At 44.8% G+C, this 19784-nt stretch overlaps 1 protein-coding gene across 1 annotated transcript in view; it reads right to left on the reverse strand.

Annotated features, from left to right (window-relative positions):
- LOC144828146 (E3 ubiquitin-protein ligase DTX3L-like) overlaps window positions 1-19784 on the reverse strand; it is a 190924-nt gene that overhangs the window by 113840 nt on the left and 57300 nt on the right. Inside the window, exons 3-5 of the mRNA XM_078686260.1 lie at window positions 18637-18847; window positions 16642-16961; window positions 12631-14142 (exon numbers count right to left, since the gene is read on the reverse strand). Coding sequence (XP_078542386.1) covers window positions 12631-14142; window positions 16642-16961; window positions 18637-18847 — 2043 coding nt within the window. The remainder of the gene's footprint in view (window positions 1-12630; window positions 14143-16641; window positions 16962-18636; window positions 18848-19784) is intronic.

Consider the following 19784-nt stretch of genomic DNA (forward strand, 5'->3'; position numbering starts at 1 on the left):
GCAACTGATGTATTACACTCCAGCCCAAAAATATAGGTTCAAGTTATCGGATACTGACAGATGTGATAGATGTAAACGAGAGGGTGCTGGGTTTCTGTATCTGGCGTGGGAGTGCCCTACAATTCTGGAATATTGGACACAAGTGCATGTGGCCCTTGAGGCCATGATAGGGATCACAATAGAGAGAAACCCCCTACTGATGCTATTAGGTTACACCATGAATATCCCCAAGCAAGATAGAAAATTTGTGGATATAGTTTTATTGTTGGCCAAGCGACGATTGGCGTGTCGCTGGGGGAGGGGCAGGGCTCCGAAGTTTAAGGACTGGTTCAATGATGTTATACATTGTCAGGAGCAAAATGTCATTTACGTTGAAACACAACTGATGGCTTGTAGGCCTAAAGATATATGGGTCCACTAAAAACATACCATCTGTGTGCTGCAGATTCAGACTCGGAGAACATACCTCACACACATTATACTTCATGTAGACACGCTGCTTGTGGAATTGTGTTTTATGTAATGCGGAGATATAACAGACATGTTGCACACTACTGCGGACTGTAACAATGAAGACCTTTGCGAACATGTACTATTTCTCAGCTCCTCCGTCTTGATTCTATTTCATATGTTCTGACCTGTCATTATTATTTATGCTACATTGTCTAATTGCCCTGTACAGCCTATAACTATCGAGAATAACGCTATTGGCGAATGTCCGGATGCTACGTGATCATGTATACCACCTGTATTGTTGTATTTGCTTGCCCTTAATGGTAATGTTGAATATATTTCGGCACATGTGTAAGTACAAATGTATGTCTAAACCTGAAACATGTTATAAATAAAGGTTTAAAAAAAAACTGAATAAAAGGCGAGACCTATTGCATTTTTAATGCTTGTTGACTTACTCTTTAGGAAGCTCAACTAGAGAGAAATAACAGCAACATTGCCAAAGAGGAAAAAATCATTTGTTCCAGTGGCCATGTCAGTCTTTCTCAGCCTCCTCTGTATCTCTGCGAATCTCGCATCCTCTTCACAGGTAGAAGAGGTGCTGAAAGCAACAACTAGGTCTGTTAGGGTGTCTAAGAGAACATGGTCTTCTTGGCTGTTAAGTGATTCTGGATAAAAATGTACAGGAAACTGTTTCAGGAAACACTTTCAACATGAACCAGATGTCTCTAATTTATTTTTATAAACATATGGCACTACAGGAAATTGAATCCATCTAAGTGTGAATTCTTAATATCAAAACAATTCCCTGGGAAATGATCAAATAGATCCCTCATTTCTCTTCTATGGGAATGTGGTAAGGGACTTCCTGAGAATCCTCTCTTCGATGTGTTTGTGGGGGCGAGAACTCCAGAACGCGCCCCCCCTCCCCCCTCTCCACACAACTCCCACTTTGGTCCTTGCTTCTGCCCTTTTTCCTCCCCTCACAACTCCCACTTTGGTCCTTGCTTCTGCCCTTTTTCTATTTTCCGAGGTGATTTCCCTCGGACTAACCCATATATGTTCTTGTCTACTTTCCTTCCATCCTCTACAAATGTCTATACCCCAGTACCTTTACCCTTACCAATACAATAGTACCTCTACTCCTACCTATACCTCTATCTATGACCTAAGCCCTAGACCACAGGTTATTCCTATACCCAATTACTTCTATGCCTGCCAGTAAACACCCCCACAACAATAATGTCTTGTATCATGGATGACTAACACAGTCCATCTTATAAGCCCCTCCAGGATTACACAGAATTTCTATCCTGGTTGATTCCAGCTCAGGATGTAAGTTTGGTGGTTCAGTTGTCATCCAAGAACTCTATAAGTGATCTGCCAAATAGGTCAAAGAGTAAGATTAATGCATACTACATCCTCACTAACTTTCATGGCTCTTTCTCAACACACTATCAAGCGCTGCAACCCTGGACAGTTTCAGAGCACCACTCTAGTGATTCGCATATGGCACCAAAAAAGTTCTAACATAGACATCACTGTAATAAAACACCCTTCCAACAACCCCTCCCCCACCCGAGGTAGGATGCTACCTGTCCGATAACGTGCTTTGGCAACCCGTCAGGGATATGAAATGCTAGATAAGTGCAGTACCTTTAGCCTAGTATCTCCAATCCTACCTATGCCACAGTTCATCTACCTTTGTGTATGCCCCAGTATTTCTACAGCGAGCTATCACCTAGCATCTCTATCTCTGCAGGTACTCTAGTACCTCAACTTCTAGCTACCCCTAGTACCGCTTATCTATTCTTAGACCAAAGTATCTTCACCCCCTATGTTTACTACAGTACCTCCCAACTACATTTTTCCTTCCTTGTTTATTTTTCTCATCAACTGTTCAATTGTGCCATTTTCTTATCTACAGTGTATACTGTTGAAGTCTTTTTGTGGTGAAAATCTTTACAGTTTTCAAGAAATATTCTTCTCTATTCTGTTTATCTACCTAAATAAAGTTTCGCCAGTCTATGGTTTTCAGGGTGTTCTCTTTCTGTTTGCTTCTTAGAAAAGGGTTGCTCTTCTCATTGCCAAAGATATTAGGTTCATCCACCGAGCCAGTCCTATGATAATATCATCAAGTAGTCCTAGAGGACCTCCCATTCAGAAGTATTATAGTGCAGTTATTCTGAGTACAGGAAGGATTCTGGGAAGAAAAAATCCATTAGGGCTAAAGTTAATGACGGGATGCTCACATTTTCTCAAAACAGGACAGTTACAACATTCCAAAATGTGCTCAAATCTACTAAATATGCAAAGAAACTCCTGAAAGATTCAAAGTCTTGCACTGCTGCTGTGATTTTTGTCTTTATTTTTGGAACCTGTGGCCTGCAGTAGAAATCTTATGTTAACAGGTTTTTGTATGCGTAAGCTTTGCTATTGAGATGAGGTTTGCCGCAATGGAGACTAATACCCCAACTATAATGGCCATTGAATCGATTGTAGTAAGGTGGTCCTCTAACTTCATTATATGTGAGGGTCAGAGTTTTGTGGGGATCAGAGTTCTATGGGTGGACAGCCTGCCCTAAGAATAAGCAATGACTCCATCTACCTTTCTTGAACATCTACCTTTCTTGAACTGTAGAACCAGTTCAAGAAAGGTAGATAGCCACCCGTTTCCCAACAGACAAAGTGTGGATTGATAAAGGCTGGTGATACTGGTTCCCAAGTTATGCTGAAAATAATTGCCTTTCTCCAACAATTTGTAACATGTTTGCTATTATTGATCTAAAAATAGAGGAACAACTATGTGAACATGAATCCAGATGAGATGGATAGTGTAGGGCCTCTCCTCCATACCCATTTGGCCTAGAAACATCTTGTCTAATAGTTGTTTTTTATTTAAATTCTCTTTATTGATTTTCATATCAGAGACACAACAGTGGGATCATATACAGCATTACAATACCAAACAGACAAACAGCATGTGATTGGTTGATCCCTCGACCCGTTGCTTGTGGATACACCTGCATTGTTAAGTGACTTTAACATACCTCGGAGATACATGCATAGAATATCAAACTTCATCTTGCAATGTCAATGGCTGGTCATATGAGTGCAAATATTGTCTTAAAGGTTTGCAGATATCCTTGGGTTTTGACGATGATGGCAGCTCTTCCGCATAGAGTTCGAGGTTTTCCTTACAATATACTAGATCCTCAATCCATTGCTCTGGTTGTGGGGCCAGAACACTCTCCCAAGTTAGTGCCACCCAGCGTTTCGCCAGCACCAGTGCGATTCTAATAAATTTGCCCACCGCCCCCTTCAGCTGTGGTATGTAGCATAGTAAGCAAACCTGCGGTGTGCATTGCACAAGGACCAGTGACATAGCTTGTACATGCCGCAACACTTCCTCCCAGAACTCAGACACGAGCCTGCATTCCCAGGCCAAGTGCCAGAAGTCTGCATCCGGCCTCCCGCACCTTTTGCTATTATCCTGGAGCCGGTACTTATGTAATTTAAAGAGTGTGTGGTAAACTTGATGGATATATTTGAGGGCGCTGGTGAGTTTACAGCAGCGCTTCCATTTCAGTTGTGTTAGCGGAGGATTGAGTTAGACATTCCAACGAGTGAGGCTTTTGTCTGCACTGCCAACCCTTTCTTCCCTTGCTGCCCTGTACAGTTTAGTGACTAGTTTGCAACGTGTGGGAGTGACCAGAATCAATTGTAAAGAGTGCAAGATTGGTGGTTCTGTGCGGAATGTGCCACAATGCGCGTGTATCGCCAGCATTAATCTATGCAATGTGAACCTGAATAGCGGCGTTGAATTATGAATGTATCGCAGCTCCTCTGTTGTGAAAAAGCTCCCGCCTGGGTATATTTCTTGCACTGCGTATATGCCCGACTACTCAAGGAATGCAACACGCCTTCCTCCTGCGTCACCGAGAGAGCAGCGTGGTAAGCCAAAGGGAGCGATGGAGCATAGAGTGGGAGTTTCGCCCCAAGTCTACCAATGGAATGCCAAGCGGCAATGGTGGTATCTATCGCATTGATTTCATGCTTTGGTGTGCCTCTCTGCGAGTGTGTAAGGATGCATTTTAAAGGAATCGGGTGTGCGTCACCATCTTCCACCGCCACATGTGGAATAAAAGTGTGAGGACTGTGCCAATATTATGCGTATTGCGCCTGTGCGCAGAGATAATACAAATATAAATCTGGCACAGAGAAGCCACCCGTAACACAATCCAGGGTACGTGTGTTCCCGCCCACGAGACTGTTTTGCTACCCAAATTAACCGCACCAGTAGCGAGCGTACAGTGTTAAAAGAATGCTTAGTTAGTTGTATTGGAATGTTGCTAAACGGGTACAGAAAGCGAGGCAGAACAATCATTTTAATGAGGGTAATACGATCTGCTAAGGATAACGGCAATGCTGTCCACCTGCTGCTCCAACAAAACACACACCCCTCCATATTTTCTTTGATCACTATCTCGGGATCACGATGCAGACAGATTCCCAGGTATTTAACTGGGTCAGAGAACTACACCAGCGGAAATTCCAGAGTAGTTGAAACTGTGACTGGGCAAATCTGATATATTCCCACAGTACAGGTGCTAGGTATCTTTGCGACTCTTTTATGAACAGGACCATGTCATCAGCCTAGAGAGATATGCCGACTGGTCGGTGCGCAAGTTGAGGGCTGTCTCTCTATGCCGTTGTCTGATAATGCAAGCCAGTGGCTCCAGCATGATAGAGAACAGTAGTGGCGAGAGAGGACACGCCTGTCTAGTGCCTCTGCTAATTTGGAACGGCACAAATGTAAGTCCGCCTGCTCATACCCATGCAGTGGGGTTGGTGTATAACAATCGCACCCAATCGGTAAAAACCTCAGGAAACCCCATTTGCTTGAGGATCTGAAACATATAGCTCCATTCGATGGAGTCGAATGCCTTCGCTGCGTCCAGCATGACAACGGCAGCAGGGAGGGCAGGATCAAGTAGATGAAACATCACAAATAAAGTGCTTAAGTTGTGGGACGTGAACCTTTCTGGTATGAAACCAGATTGATCCAGTAGGACCAATTTTGGCATTAAAAGTTGCAGTCGGGAGGCCAGAATTTTCGCTAGTATTTTTGCGTCCAGATTAATAAGAGATAAGGGGTGGTGTGACTCGCATTGAGAAGGTGTCTTATCTTTTTTTTAATAGAGTTATTATTAGTGCCTGTCTTAGCGATGGTGGAAGCCTGCTCGACTCGTTTGCCTCTCCATACATTTCCAGTAAACGGGGTACCGATAACTCTGCGTATTCCTTATAAAATCCTGCTCTGAAGCCATCTGGCCCTGGTGCTTTTTTTAATAGGCAGGGCACGTATTGCCTCTTAAATATCAGCTGCTTCAATCGGCTGGCTCAGGTATTCTTGGTGTCCTTTAGCTAGCCATGCACAGGCTACATCTGTCAGGTACTCATTCAGCACTGGTGGGTCCGCCCTCTCCTGCGATGTGTACATCTTGGCATAACAATTGCAAAACTGTTCAACTATGGCCTGCGGTGTATAGTGATGTTCACCTTGAGCATCTGTGAATTTTGTTATGGCCTGATGGCTTTGTCGCAAAATTATAGCCAGGTCTGCCGCCCTCTCCATATGCACGGGCCACATGTCTCCTGGACAGGTAGCAAATCTCAGTCGCCGCCATCTCATCATGTTCTAATATCAAATCTTTAACTCGAGACAGTGTGTGTGCACATGGACGCGACTCATATTCTCTCTCAAGCTCTGTCAGTGCTTTCTCAATGTATGTTATTTGTCACCTAATGTCCTTTAGAATACCTGCCGTTGTGCTAATACACGTGCTCCTAATAGTGACCTTAAAGGCCTCCCAAACAGTTGCAGCGCTGTCTACAGATCCTGTATATAAGTTAAAAAAAACTTCACTATGGCTTCCTTGATCGCGGTGGCATATACAGGGTCTAGTAGAGCTTCACAGCGGAATCTCCATGTGAACTGGAGCGGTATATTCGTTGGGACATGTAGAGTGGGCTTAACCGGAGTGTGGTCCGATAAAGTGCGAGGAAGTGCAGTGATATCAGTTACCCAGGCGTTTGCCCCTTCACTTAATAACCAATGATAAAGCCGGGACCAACTCCTTTACACAGCAGAGGCATGGGTACCTTCTAGTTTATTACTGTTATAAAGCCCCCACATGTCTACCAGACCAAGTTCAAGCATTCCATCGCTGACCCGCTGGGCAGTTTCGGGCATGCGCCCACCGTGTTTCCTGGATTTATCCTTGCTAGGGTCTAAGTGTGTATTGAAATCACCCCCCCCCCCGCACCCAACACAAAGAATTTCGGCCTCCGGCCAATCATGTAGTATCTTAAAAATACCTGTAAACAGATTGGGTTCATCCGTGTTGGGCCCATACACATTGACAATAGTTAAAAGCGAGATACCCAGCTTGCCATGCACAATAGCGTAACGCCCTTCATCATCTATACATGTTTTAATTGCAGTGAATACAAGACTTCTCTTTACAAGTGTTAGGATCCCTCGCGCATATGAAGAAGCGAGTTTATAACCTGCCCACTTGAGAGCAACCTTGGCTTCCATTTGTTTGGTCAGGTGTGTCTCTTGGAGAAGAGCAATCTTAACCTCATGCAGGTCTAGATAGGCAAAGACTTGTCTGATTTCTTTTAGGGGAGTTCGTCAACCCTCGAACATTCCACGTTAGGCATGTGGCCCTGTCTCTATCTATCGACATTGCGTGTATTGATCAATGAGATGCAGAGTTCTCTCTTTTGCAAAGCCAAACAGGTATGTAGTAACAGCAGTCTTAGCGTCCAGCCAACCACATGCAACAAACCCCAGTAACCAGGTCCCCTTAGCCCCCCCCCACTTTAGCGTACCCATCTTGCCAAAGCCATCCTGTGAACTGAACAGAAGACCCCAAGTGCGAAACACAAACATAATGTAGTGTGGGGTGCACCCATTTGGGAACACCGGAGCACAACTAACTCCCTAGGTTGACAGGGAGGTAGCCAACCAGTATGAAATACACTCTCAAAGCGCCTTATATCTTTAAATAGCGGAACATTCAGTTAGTCAAACAGTGAAACTTGTCAATATACATCACCCCCAACCCCGAAAGGCCTACAGAATGACAAAAGGTACAGGTATATTGATACACCACAGCCAGAGGGGCTCACCCATTTTGGCAGTGTGCGATGCCCCCGACCTAAAGAAAGACATACATTGTGATAGATAGTGCCTGTGTAGTTTAATCTTTTAGCAGAGGGGTCCTGCCCATACATACGTAATGCAGAACAGTTGTTAAAGCTGTCAAACATATCCAATGTGGTCACAGTACCCACTAGAAAACCCCCCATAAAGGTGTTCCACTTGACTTCACCCTCATCGTCTCATGCAGTTCGGCGGCCTGCTTCTTACGCCAAATAATCTTTACATACTTCATGGCTTGTTTGGGGTTGGTGAAAATCGTGGACTTGTCATCTGATCCAATGCGTAGCCAGGCCGGATACTGCATAGCATATTGTACATTTTCTGCCAGTAGTATTTTTTTTACTTGTTGGTATTCCTTCCTTGCTGCTTGGACCATGGCCCTGAAATCAGGATAAAAAGCCAACACATTGCCCCGATAAGTTATGGTGCCTTTCTGGCGCGACAAGCGCAGCACCGAGTTGTAGTCTCTATAATTCAGTAGGCGGCCAATAATAGGCCTCAAAAGGTGCCCTCAGGGGAGGGCGGGCCACCAAGGAACGGTGCGCTTTCTCTACTATCAGCAGTTATGACAGGCTTTCAGCTTCGAAGATCTTCTGCAGCATATTCTCGACATAGGTCTCCAGGTTGCCAACATTGGTTGACTCCGGCAAGCCCGTGATGCGTAAATTATTGCGGCGGGATCTGGACTCCAAGTCTTCATTCTTTTCTTTGATAACCACAAGCACTTTCTCTATTTCCTGAGACTTGGAAGTCACATGCCGCAGTCCATCCTCCACACCCAAAACGCGATTTTCAGCTTCTCCCAGTCGTGAGTCTGTTTATTTAGTTTTGAAGAGATATGGTCCATGCGTCCACTGAGGACCTCGATTTTGCCATCGATGGACTGCAGACTTGCTTGTATGGCATTTAGCGTTGTTTCCAGTGAGGATGGAGATTCTGTTGGGGCGTCCAATTCAGAGTCAGGGTGGCTCTTTGGTGCTGCCTAACGGGTTTCCACAGGTCATTCATTCATTCATAAAGTCTTTATTTCGATTTTTACAATATAAAAGACACAATGTAAATCTAAAAATAGCAAGTTAAAACCAGAGATAATACATTACATTACATTTGCCCAATTGCATTACACTCAGGGGAAAGAGTTAGTTTAAGTCAATCCGTCCATCATCTAAAAAAATAATTTATGTGCAATAAGCGAGTAAAAAAATTTTTTTTAACATCATTTATATACAATGTTGATTACTATTAAAGAATTAAAAATAAGAACAGCACAACAAAAGGTCCATATGGTATTAATATCCTATATGATGTTTTTAGCAGCAAGATCATAAAATGTATATCATTGTAAACTTAGTTAGCGTGCTCGAATTATCCACATCCAATGTAAGAACTTTGCAACAGCAATGACCACGGGCTGAGAGCTATTAGTTTTAAGAACTCTCAAGGACTCGCAGCCAGTGGTGAGACCCATCTGTAAGCACATAGGCTTCAACCACTTCTGCCTTGGTGCTTTATACTCTGGGCAGACAAATAGAATGTGGGCAATACTTTCCCGTTGTGTAGGACAAAAGGGACAACTGGGTTTAACACTACTGTTCCATTTACTAATAAAGGAATTTATAGGCAGGGTCCCAATCCTAAACGGGTGGTACCTCTTCCTGTCCCCAGGAACAGTAATGTAATCCCAGTACCCCTCTAGAGCAAGTAAATGTTAGTTCCAAAAAAGCCCCTGCTAAAGACGGGCTAGTGGAGCTACTAAACCGTCTCAGGGAAACCATACTCCAATACAATTCTCTAAAAATGTTCCTAGGGCGGGAATATGTTTTCTGTTGGATCTTCCCACAAACAGACTAAACCCATGGCAATATATGTTGCCCTTGCCTCCCTCATCCATGTTATTTTGTGTGCCCTGTCTGCGTTTCTAACTTCGAGGAATGCCTGTGCGTACTGGGAGAGATCAGGGGTGACCCACAATCTTCTCCAGTATGCCACTGGTCTGTACCGAGCCAAATCCTCCAGGCGCTGACATCCTAAATCATAGAAGAGGGGGAGTAAGGGAGTGGATGCTGGAAGGCCCGTATGCCACTTAAACATTTATTTTGCGCATTAATCAATGGGGCAAGGTTGCTTTACCCCCACAGTTCGGCCCCACAGGTCAAAAGTGAGGCACGGCTGATTTTTGTCTGGTTTACCCATGATGAATATGCGCCTGCAGCACGGCCGTGTCCAGCATACCTGTAAGACAGCACGTCAGCTGAACCTGCCACCTGCCCACGCACTCTCTCTTCGATAGGGCGCTCCTGACACACACCACTTCCTGAATGTCTCTACAGTAGGTCCGACGTTCTATATATGTAGCATCTCAATGCAGCGCGGTCATCAGAGCTGTACTGAACTGAACTGTACTCTAGCTGACGCCCTTCACTGCAGCAATCAATCTGGGCCTACCTTGATGTAGTTCTCAGAGAGTCATAGTGTCTTGCCTTATGTGCTGCGCCAAGGGGCTACCGTGCCGGCATCGCCATCCATACAGCAGGCACAGGTGAACCTCCACACCCTGCGTGAGAGTGCAGGTCCACAACAGTGAATCAGTGCAGCTTTGCTGCCCTGCGCATCCTCCAGGCCCTGCGCCCACATCTGCAGTGCACAATAGCAGGCAACACGTTGTTAATCCGATGTCCCAGGCCCACTCTGCTTCACAATCCCAATCAGGGCTCGCAGCCTCCCAAATTGAAGACGCTGCAAAATTGGGAACTGCCCCAGTCCTCCGATCAGCCCGCCGCAGCACTCGGATGACACATCGCAGGCCCGCAGGCTACACCCGAGCTGTACAGCTCAGCTCGGGATGCGAGACCAGCCCTCACCACAGCCCCCTGTCGCCTGCCTAGACCCAGCCTCAATCCGCTACGCACTGACTTCCACAGAGGAGCGGGGCAACTCGAGGTACCTGCAGGCAAGGGCATTGTTCAGCGGCACCTCCCACAGTGGACGCCGGCTTGCAGGCAGCCCCAGGCCTCCGACAACAAAGAGACCTCTCAGTCAGCTGCCATGTTGTGTCGCAGGTCCACCCACTTTGCGGTCTCAACCAGCGCCCGCAGCTTTCCAGATGGAGGTCACCGCAGAATCGGGATCAGCCCACTCCCCCTCCGCCGAGCAGTTCACCCACTGCACTCCGGCAGCGCACAGTGGGCTCGCGGGGTCACACCAGGGCGGTGCAGCACTCACTGGGGCGGGTGGCCGGTTCTCCTCACAACTCCTTGCCGCCCGTATGGATTCAGCCCCGGTACACTCCACACAGGCCTCAGCAGAGTAGCAGAGCCACACAAGGTGCCTGCAGGCAAAGAAATAACCAGCGGTACCTCGGGATGCAGACGCTGAGTCACGGTAGGACTCAGACGGTCGCTAGTCTGCTCATGCGGCCACCATGTTGTTCACGGAGCCGCCTCCACCCCAGCAGGCAGATCCGCTCACTTTGGGTCGGTGGTCGCGGAAAATAATTCTCAGCCAGCCGCCATGCAGTTCCGCATCAGATGCCACCGGTTATTCAGCTCGGATGGCGCTTAGGGAGCAGGATAAATGACGGATTGGCAGATCGGCTGGTGGAGCTGCACTACAGCGCAGCCATCTTGACGTGCGCCCTCTAGCACCCCCATCTTGTTTAAAAGTTGGCAAGTTTTCCAGTTCTTGTTGAGAGGATGATGGATTTATGAGTGTTTGGCTAAATGTTCAGATATTTGGGCTTCCCGCAGTAGGAATGCCCAAGTTTCTGATGAAGTACCAGCAACATCTGCAAAATGTTGAGGCATTCCCTGAGAATGTAGCACTTTCATGAATGGAATCTTAAAAAGGCTCATCAAAAGGCCAGTTCCTGAGGGCCCCCATCAGCTTTGTGTTTCTCGTTTACACCAGAGACGAGGTCTGATCAAAATAGAAGTACTACAGTGAAGAAAAGATTTCACCCAGTTCTCAACTACAGAACCTCTGATCTTGAGCAGTCCAAGAACAGCACCATTGTCCAATTGTGTCCAACGGTCACACAAGATCCAGGCACTGACACTGCTGCTTTACAGCTGTTATCCTGGATCGAAGATATCACAGAGTCCAGGGGAAGGGACTCTACCTGCTTATGATCAAGAATGCCATTTAAAATTCTACAGTTGGTCATCAGCAATTTGTTTTAATGTTTAGAATCGATAAAGTATAATAGAAATCATCCTGTAGTTGGTGAAATCGAAGATGTCTGCCTGAACCTTTTTCAGTGGGGTGTTACCACTTCATTCTCATTGGACTAAAACATCCTTGTTATCGTTGTTGTTGACGACACTGTTTAAGCGGTTTTCAAATACTTGCAATACTAGAATTTTCTTAAAGCTATATGCGACACATGCTTCAGTAGATGACCCTAAACCTTTGCGCCTGATAACAGAAGTTGGAAATGTCTGCTGCAAGGCATTCTACTCTACCACCTACCTCCCTTGTTACTTGAAAGATGTGAATGCTGTTTTAGTTGCCTCTGAAGTTCCTGACTGTTATTGCATACTCTTGCAGAGAATATTCCACATTATGCAACCAGAAATATTTGTATTTCTTTCACTTTAATAAGGATTGTAAGTACTTGGCAAAGGCGTCGTTAGTTTAATCCTTTGGTGGCTTCGTAATCCCATCTTCATTCCCTCTCATGTGTGAATTTTACTGATAATAAACAATTTTATTGGCAAACGAGCATTTCGCATTTTATTGAGTGGAACTTTTTGGTGCTTGAACAGGAAATTCTGCTATCAAATGTGAAATCAGGAGAACTGAAAGACTAATACATATTTCAATAAAATTACAAAACAAACTAAATTACTTATTGTATCACTTACTAAACCATTTTTTACGTATACAGTATAAGTATGGACCAAGCAACCACTTCTAGTACTTTCGAATCAATTTTAAAAACTTACCGACTGTATACCGCTTGGAAAATGATATTGAATCTCTATGGTTCCACAATATCCAAATCCGGGGAGCTGGTCTTTCAGCGGCCTGTGTGTCATTGTTCCTTCAGGCTGGTTCCCCTCAATCTTCCCATATGTTTTTTTACAGATAGGGCATTCAGGTTTTGAGGCCATAGCCCGATCCCAGCACATCTTGCAAAAGGAGTGATTGCACGGTGTGGTTATCTTCTCCTCGAAGTTGTCCATGCAGATACAACAATTCTCCTTCTCGTCGTTTAGGCCATTTGCTGCTTCTTTCTTTGGCTGTGCTGATACACTTGAACTGAGCAGGCCACTAGCTCCCACTGATCCAGAAGGTAGATGTGGGAATATTTTCTCACCCAGCCTTTCTTCGATGTCCCGGACAGCCACCTCTACATGTTGTGGCAGGCCTATCAGAGCAAGACCACCTCCTTCTGGAACGATGCAACGTACTCCTTGGTGACTAAATCGAATCTCATCATACAGCACTCTGACGCGATCCCTGCGCCTGCCATCAACTGCCCTCACAATGCAACTGGTCATAGCTTTCTGATACAGGCTGACAAATGCTTGAAGGGCATTTCCAGAGAGGTCTTGTGTGGCACACTGATTCTTCATGAGGATCCTGACACTACCTTTGTGTGACAGGATTTCCGGTTCTATTAGAACCTGGTAAATGCTATTAATGGTATCCAGTTCCTTCCTAAAGAGGTTTTCCAGAATCTCCCAATGAAGTTTTGGGACATCCATCTCTTTCACCATTGTGGTCATTTTATTCTCAATTTTCAGGACTGCTTTTGGCATGGTTTTCGACTTTACAAGTTCCAACAGCTCATCTTTCACCTGCTTTAGGTTGCTTTTCGGCCCAGTGATAGCAACCTCTTCTTCCAGTTCCATTAATGTGTACAAAGGTTTATTCTTCTGAATTTGCCTGAAAGCGTTTACCACATATTGTCTCTCGGACTCTGAAATAGAAAACTTAGTTTGTCCCAAATCTGTAATCAGTGGTTGGATGGCATTGGTGAGGGCATCCAGTGCTTTTTCGACTTGAGCGTAGCCTTGGCCCCCTTTGTCCTGAAGTTTGAGGACCACCTCTGGTAGAATGTCCACCTGGTGGCGTTGCTGTATTGCAGAGATCTTGTCTGCGCAGACTTTGTTCAAGTATTCATAGTGGAACAAGGGGAGTCTCAGTATGTTTGTGTCTTGTTCCTTGGTGCTGTCCTGCTCTCTGTAGTGAGTACCTGTCATGGGTTCATTCTCGCTCAGTGTTCTCTGCTGTATTTCACTAGGTGTAAGTTCACCTGGAACACTGTTCTGAAGAGCAATCACTCCACGATAAAAGCATTCCACAGCTTCAAATGGGCCTTCGATTGTGATCTTCCCATCTATTGGAAAGCTCCTTCTTAGGTCATTCAATCTGATCAACTCAGACACTGCCTCGTGCAGATTAGAAGGAAGGGCTTTGAGATCGAGCTGCACACCTGTTACCATGTGAAACTAAGGACAGACAAAACAAGAAAATATTAATGGATTTGATTTTTTGGGTCAGCGAATACATATTTGTTTCACATTAAAATGTACACAACATAGCACTAAACAGATGCAAAGCAATACAGCTATAAGTGATGGGCAAATCAAATCAATCAAAATTAAATACAATAATTAGGCATGCAGTAAATAGTTAAAATATATATACCAAACAAAAAAGTAGTAAAAATCTCACTCTCAACTCGAATTTAAAAAAGGGAATGTTACTATCCCTTAACCATAACCTTGCTCTGTCGTAGATTCACTTGCTCTGCATATTCCTGTCAACTAGTGTTGGGTTCGGAATAGTGCACATGGTGGGTTTCTAGAAATCTATGTTAGGTCGAGCCTACCAGACAGAGCAAAAGACTTATTACAGGGAATTACAACCTGCCCACCGGTTACCATTGGTTGGCTTTATTGTCACTCTCAATTGCTTGCTTGCTTCTTATGTGTTTGCTTGTCCGTCTTGTGTTTGTTCCTGAGCATAACCTCGTTACCATCCTGTTGTTTGGCTGAATTGTATCTTTCACTGCTCACTCCTAGGGACCGAGTTTTGTTTGTTTGGTCACGCACTCCATTAAAGTACATGTACTTTCCATTAATGTTGTCCCCCTTGGGCTTCTATTCCAGCCCCCCCTCCCAAAACAAATATCCACCACACCTGCGCTTGGTGTTGCTGCCTCTCTTGTGTGCTTCTTCCCACCAACCTCCCCCTGCACTCAGGCTCCATGCTTTCTCCCTCATGTGCTTCTCCTCCCGCCCGGTGCTGATCTACCTCGTGCTGTTTCCCACCTCCACTGGGTGTACTTGACACCCGTGGTGTTTATTTTACCTGTATACTGTTTAGAGGCATATGCGGCAGATTGTTGCGAGACCTTCTACATAGAAACGACGCGTTCTCACTACTTCTTGAATCGGGTGTGTGTGTATATGTATGAATATATTAGGCACCTGTGACATTTTGTAGGTGTGCGTATGCGTTGTGAAGCATGTACATGCCTAAATAATTAAGTGCTTGCCAGTAGAGATTGCGTCATGGTGCCCTTTTTTCTCTTTTGGCTATGCCTTGGCATTGGCAAAGCCAATAGGTCCCAAAGGTGCAACCTACTGGGTTAAGCCAACGCTTGTTTTGTCTTTTAGTGTGACCCCAATGTCAACCTGATGCCCGCAATGCATTAGGGCACCCACTCCACTCCATCTTAGATTACTTTTTCCACCCTCTGCATCCTTCGCTCAGCCATACGTGTTGCATCGAAACCAATCTATACCCGAGATACTCTCTCCATTTTTCCACTTTCCTCCACCCGAAATACATCACAACAAACACTGAATATTGAGAGCTTTGAGTAAAGCAAATTATTATGTGACACATACAGTGACCCTCCCTTTTGTGTTATTCTTTACTTGTATTGGACGTGAAACTGAAGAACCTCAAAAACATATGGTCTTGGCTAAGAAGATCAGGCATATGCTGTAATAAGGAATCACTGGAAGTGTTCAGCAGTCAATGGGTCAGGAAGCCATTCTGTGGGTATTTGGTGCTGGCATCTAAGCACTTGGGACCTGATTCAAAAAATGTGCTTCCTTAGTTTCTCTTCTATGTTTGGAGTAATATTCCAGCTACTAGGATATTCACAAAGGATTCTACAACTCCTCATGGGAATCCCCAGCAGTTACAAATTCCCAGAAGTTGACATAGAATTTGTTGTGAATTTCATGTCACATACAAGCGTTACCATTTGCGCATGTGTTAATGCATGTGATGCACCTCCGTACACGACAACAAAACACGAATGTTCATTTGCATTCTTTTGTTTTTCCCCTGCTGAAAATCCTCTTTCCCTGTCGTCCTACTAGTTTCAGTGGATTCTCTCCACTTCTTCTCTTGGAGCGCGTATTTATTCACACTCTTGACAAGAGTAAATTTAGAAGCATATTTTGGGTGGAAATCTTCCCAAAGCGGATTGTAAATACCCACAAACGTGTTGTTCACCTACATATATCTCACCAAAAGTGCTGAGTATTCTCATGTGAAATGTAACCATACTGGTGCAATGTGATTTTACACTCATAAATCTAGGCAGCTGAGCACATACATTTGACACACATGCGCAAACGGGTTTGTGAATCAAGCCCCAAGTTACTGATCATTCACTTTGGCTGCAGCCACTGCTCTCACCCTATTGGCTGCAACCACTGTATCACAGTATTCCACTGGGTCTTACCCCATTGGCTGCAACCACTGTATCACAGTAATGACAGCGGATTTAGACTTTTAAAATAGGCTCAAAGGTTCTGGGCTTCAATGCAGGTCGTTGATTGCAGCTCTGACCATGAGTTAGCAGTCATTTGTAAAGCTATTGGGACTAAGGATTTTCCCTTCGGTTCTGGCCTTTCCAGTAGATACCAACGCATTATCGAATTCAACAGCAGAAGGCTTAACAGACAACAGTACTTAAAGCTTACCTTGGCTTTATGATCTGGACTTTGGATCCCTGAGACACCGGACCATCCTTGGATTTGCCAATCCTGAACTGTGGAGGCTGCCGCTGAGGGCCAGCTGTGACTTAGCTGGCTTTGAGCTGCATACTCAGTGGCTCTAGCGGGTTCCTGAGACCCCTGGCTCGCAGACATTGGAACATCTTGGAGTTCTTGGACTTGACTGTCTTGAGTCTTTTGTATTGGGTCATCAGCTCTTGCACCTTGAAGATCATTTTCTCTATTGAAAGCAGGTTCATATCGCGTTCCATCAATTTCCAAGGTGATGTTTTTTACACATGTGTCAGCTAGTGAACAAAATGAAAAATTGATCATAAACAGAGAATCGGGAAAGAGAGGGTTATGGGGTTCATGGAGGTCTGATCAATAAGGATGAGTCGATAATGCATACATTTGGCTTGATAAGGTGGGCGCCTGATTAAGCGTGGTGTACCTGCTAAAACGTTCCTTGATTAAAACACTTGTCATTGATGTGTTGTAATCTGGAGGCTGAGCGTTTATTTTATAGGTTTGCATGGATAAATTGAGAACTTTGGGGGGTGAATGGCAGGATTAAATGGATGAGCTGTGAGATTTAGTGGGTTAATAGTGTTTATGATTGGATGGCATGTAATTGGTGGACAGTTGCTCAGTTCAGTTGGATGAGTTGTGAGCTGTGATGGATTAGCTGAGAGTTTGAGTGAGTACTTTTTTGCCCTTGATGAATTAGTTGCTATTTTTGTTGTAAGCTTGGGTGAATTACTCAAGGGACTGGTTAGTGAATTTCTGCAGCTAAGCAGGCAAATAGCGAGTCCGCCTCATGATCTGTATAGCCATAGCTATTCATTTTGGCACTTGGTGGCTGACATTTGGTGCTATTTGAGGGCTATGATTAAGTGGAGGAGTTAAAAGATAGGTGGATGTATTTTAGTTAATTAATTTCAAGTGTTGCACTTTATGTAAGGCTCTGGGCTGGTTGAATGTATTAAATGGAGGTGTTAACCCGCTGTTGTACGTTTGTGATGGAAGAAGAGTGAAAGTAAGTGGATGTGTTATGTGTATGGCTACATGTGTAAGATGCAAGTAAGCTGAATGAGTTGATGCTAAATCAAAGCTATAGTTTGTATAGTTGGTATGCACTGGGTTGTTGTGTTGCAGGATCCAGTGAATGAGTCGTGAGGGTCTACTGGAAAAATGTTTGGTTGACTGGAGGATAATGGTCTTATGAGGTTGAATTATGGGATTGGTAGAACTTTCAAATGCTATGTTCATGGGATGTAGGGTGCAAAGCTTTAATGATGGGTCCAACTTGGGGCATCATGTAAATGACTTTTGAGGCAAGACAAAAGTTGCGGTGCTTGGCTTGAGGATTGTGGGAGTGTGAATGATCTATGGGGTCGGATGTTAAGCTGTGTGGCTGCGCGGAGGGTTGTTAGCTGGATGCTTTGTTAGGTGGGATGTAGAGATGTGGCGCTGGAAGTAGAATTATGGCATTGTGAGAATGAGTTCTGGGGCATTATAGAAAGCTGCAAGGACGGCTGTAGGGGCTGTGGTGTCATGTGGATGAGTTGTGAAGCTGGAAGGAGTGGAGTGGGGTCGGAGGTAATCCGATGGTGCTTTGAATTTGAGCTGTGGGATTGGATGAAAGGTGATGGTGCTTTGAATTCGAGCTGGAGAGTCAGCTGGAGAACATTGTTGTATGGTAGGATTGGAAATAGATGGTGTTTTGTGGATGAGGTCTGTTGTTGGACGTAATCTGGCTGAAGGATTGTATGAAGTTAAATGAAGTGGAAGCGTATGTTGTTTTGTGCTTTAAACTGCATGTGATCGAGTTGGTGATCGTTAACGGTGTGGAATAGATTTAAGGCTGATTAGTTGAGAACTGGTCTCAGTGGAAGATTGTGGCGCTCCAAAGATGAGGTGAAGAAAATGATAGATGTCTTAGTGAACTCTTGGTATCAGAGAGTACATTATCATCTTTACCTCTGCTGCAGGTAAACTTCAACTGTAGGCAGCCCGGCTTCACCCCCTTCGATATCACATCTACCTCTCCTAGCTGGAGCACGTTGCAGAGACTTCCAATAGTCTTTTCCAGTTTACGGTTAGGACTATCCGTAGCTGGGAGACCTCGAACCACGAGACGGTGCAACTTGCCGCATGCAGGTTGGGGTGTACTCTGGTCGGTATCCATGTCCTGGAGGTGGAGACAAGAGAACAGGAATCAGATATACACCTTCACCGCAGCATCATCTCGCTCATCCATGAGATACCTTTGCGCTGTTGCTCTTTCTCTTGGTCAAGGTTGATTTCACTAACACGCATTTCTAGTATGTTTTTATTTCTTTAATATAAAATTCAAATATGTATTATTAAAGTTATTGTTTTCATACTTTAAGTATGAATAACCTCCATTGTGTACCGCGCAATTATACACCCACAGCAGCATTGTATAATCACAGTGAGGACATTCTATTATACACTGCACAGTAGACCAACCACTGCATGGAGGAGTGAAGAGCCCCTAGTGTGCCACAAGCAGCCACTCCATCACTGCAGCACAGCAGGACTTCATGGGGAACCCTGAACTTTGCACTATGCAGTCACCTCATCACTGCAGCACTGCATTACACTGTAAGGACCCTCAAACTGTACAACATACAGACACCCAATCATGCAAGCACTACATGATGGAGTGAGGACCCTCTTATGTACACCGCATAACACCTGATCCAGTGCATCGCTGCATGGGAGACCAGTCACCTGACCATTTCAGCACAGTAAAGGGCACTGGTTCCGTACTACTGAGCAGACACTGATCCCTCCCTTTCCCATATGAAAAGGAAGGGGGATGTTTGTTGTAGGATGATTCCTTTTAAATAGAGCTTAGGATAAACAGAGAACAAGGGGGACTACAAGGAGGCCCATCACTAAACTGATGTGAACTGAGCAGAAGGGTACAGTAGTGCCTCCTGGTTGTAGGTTACTATAGTGATGTCTACAAAACTGATCTACAAAAATCTTGCATCTAGTATATCACCAAGGTATATATAGGCAGGTGTAGATACATACACACAATATTTTCATAAGTTATCCAAAGTCAGATGTGGGCGCTGGCTTGACTTGAATAGAAA

This window comes from Lissotriton helveticus, chromosome 1_1 (genome assembly GCF_964261635.1).
Source record: "Lissotriton helveticus chromosome 1_1, aLisHel1.1, whole genome shotgun sequence".
NCBI lineage: Eukaryota > Metazoa > Chordata > Amphibia > Caudata > Salamandridae > Lissotriton > Lissotriton helveticus.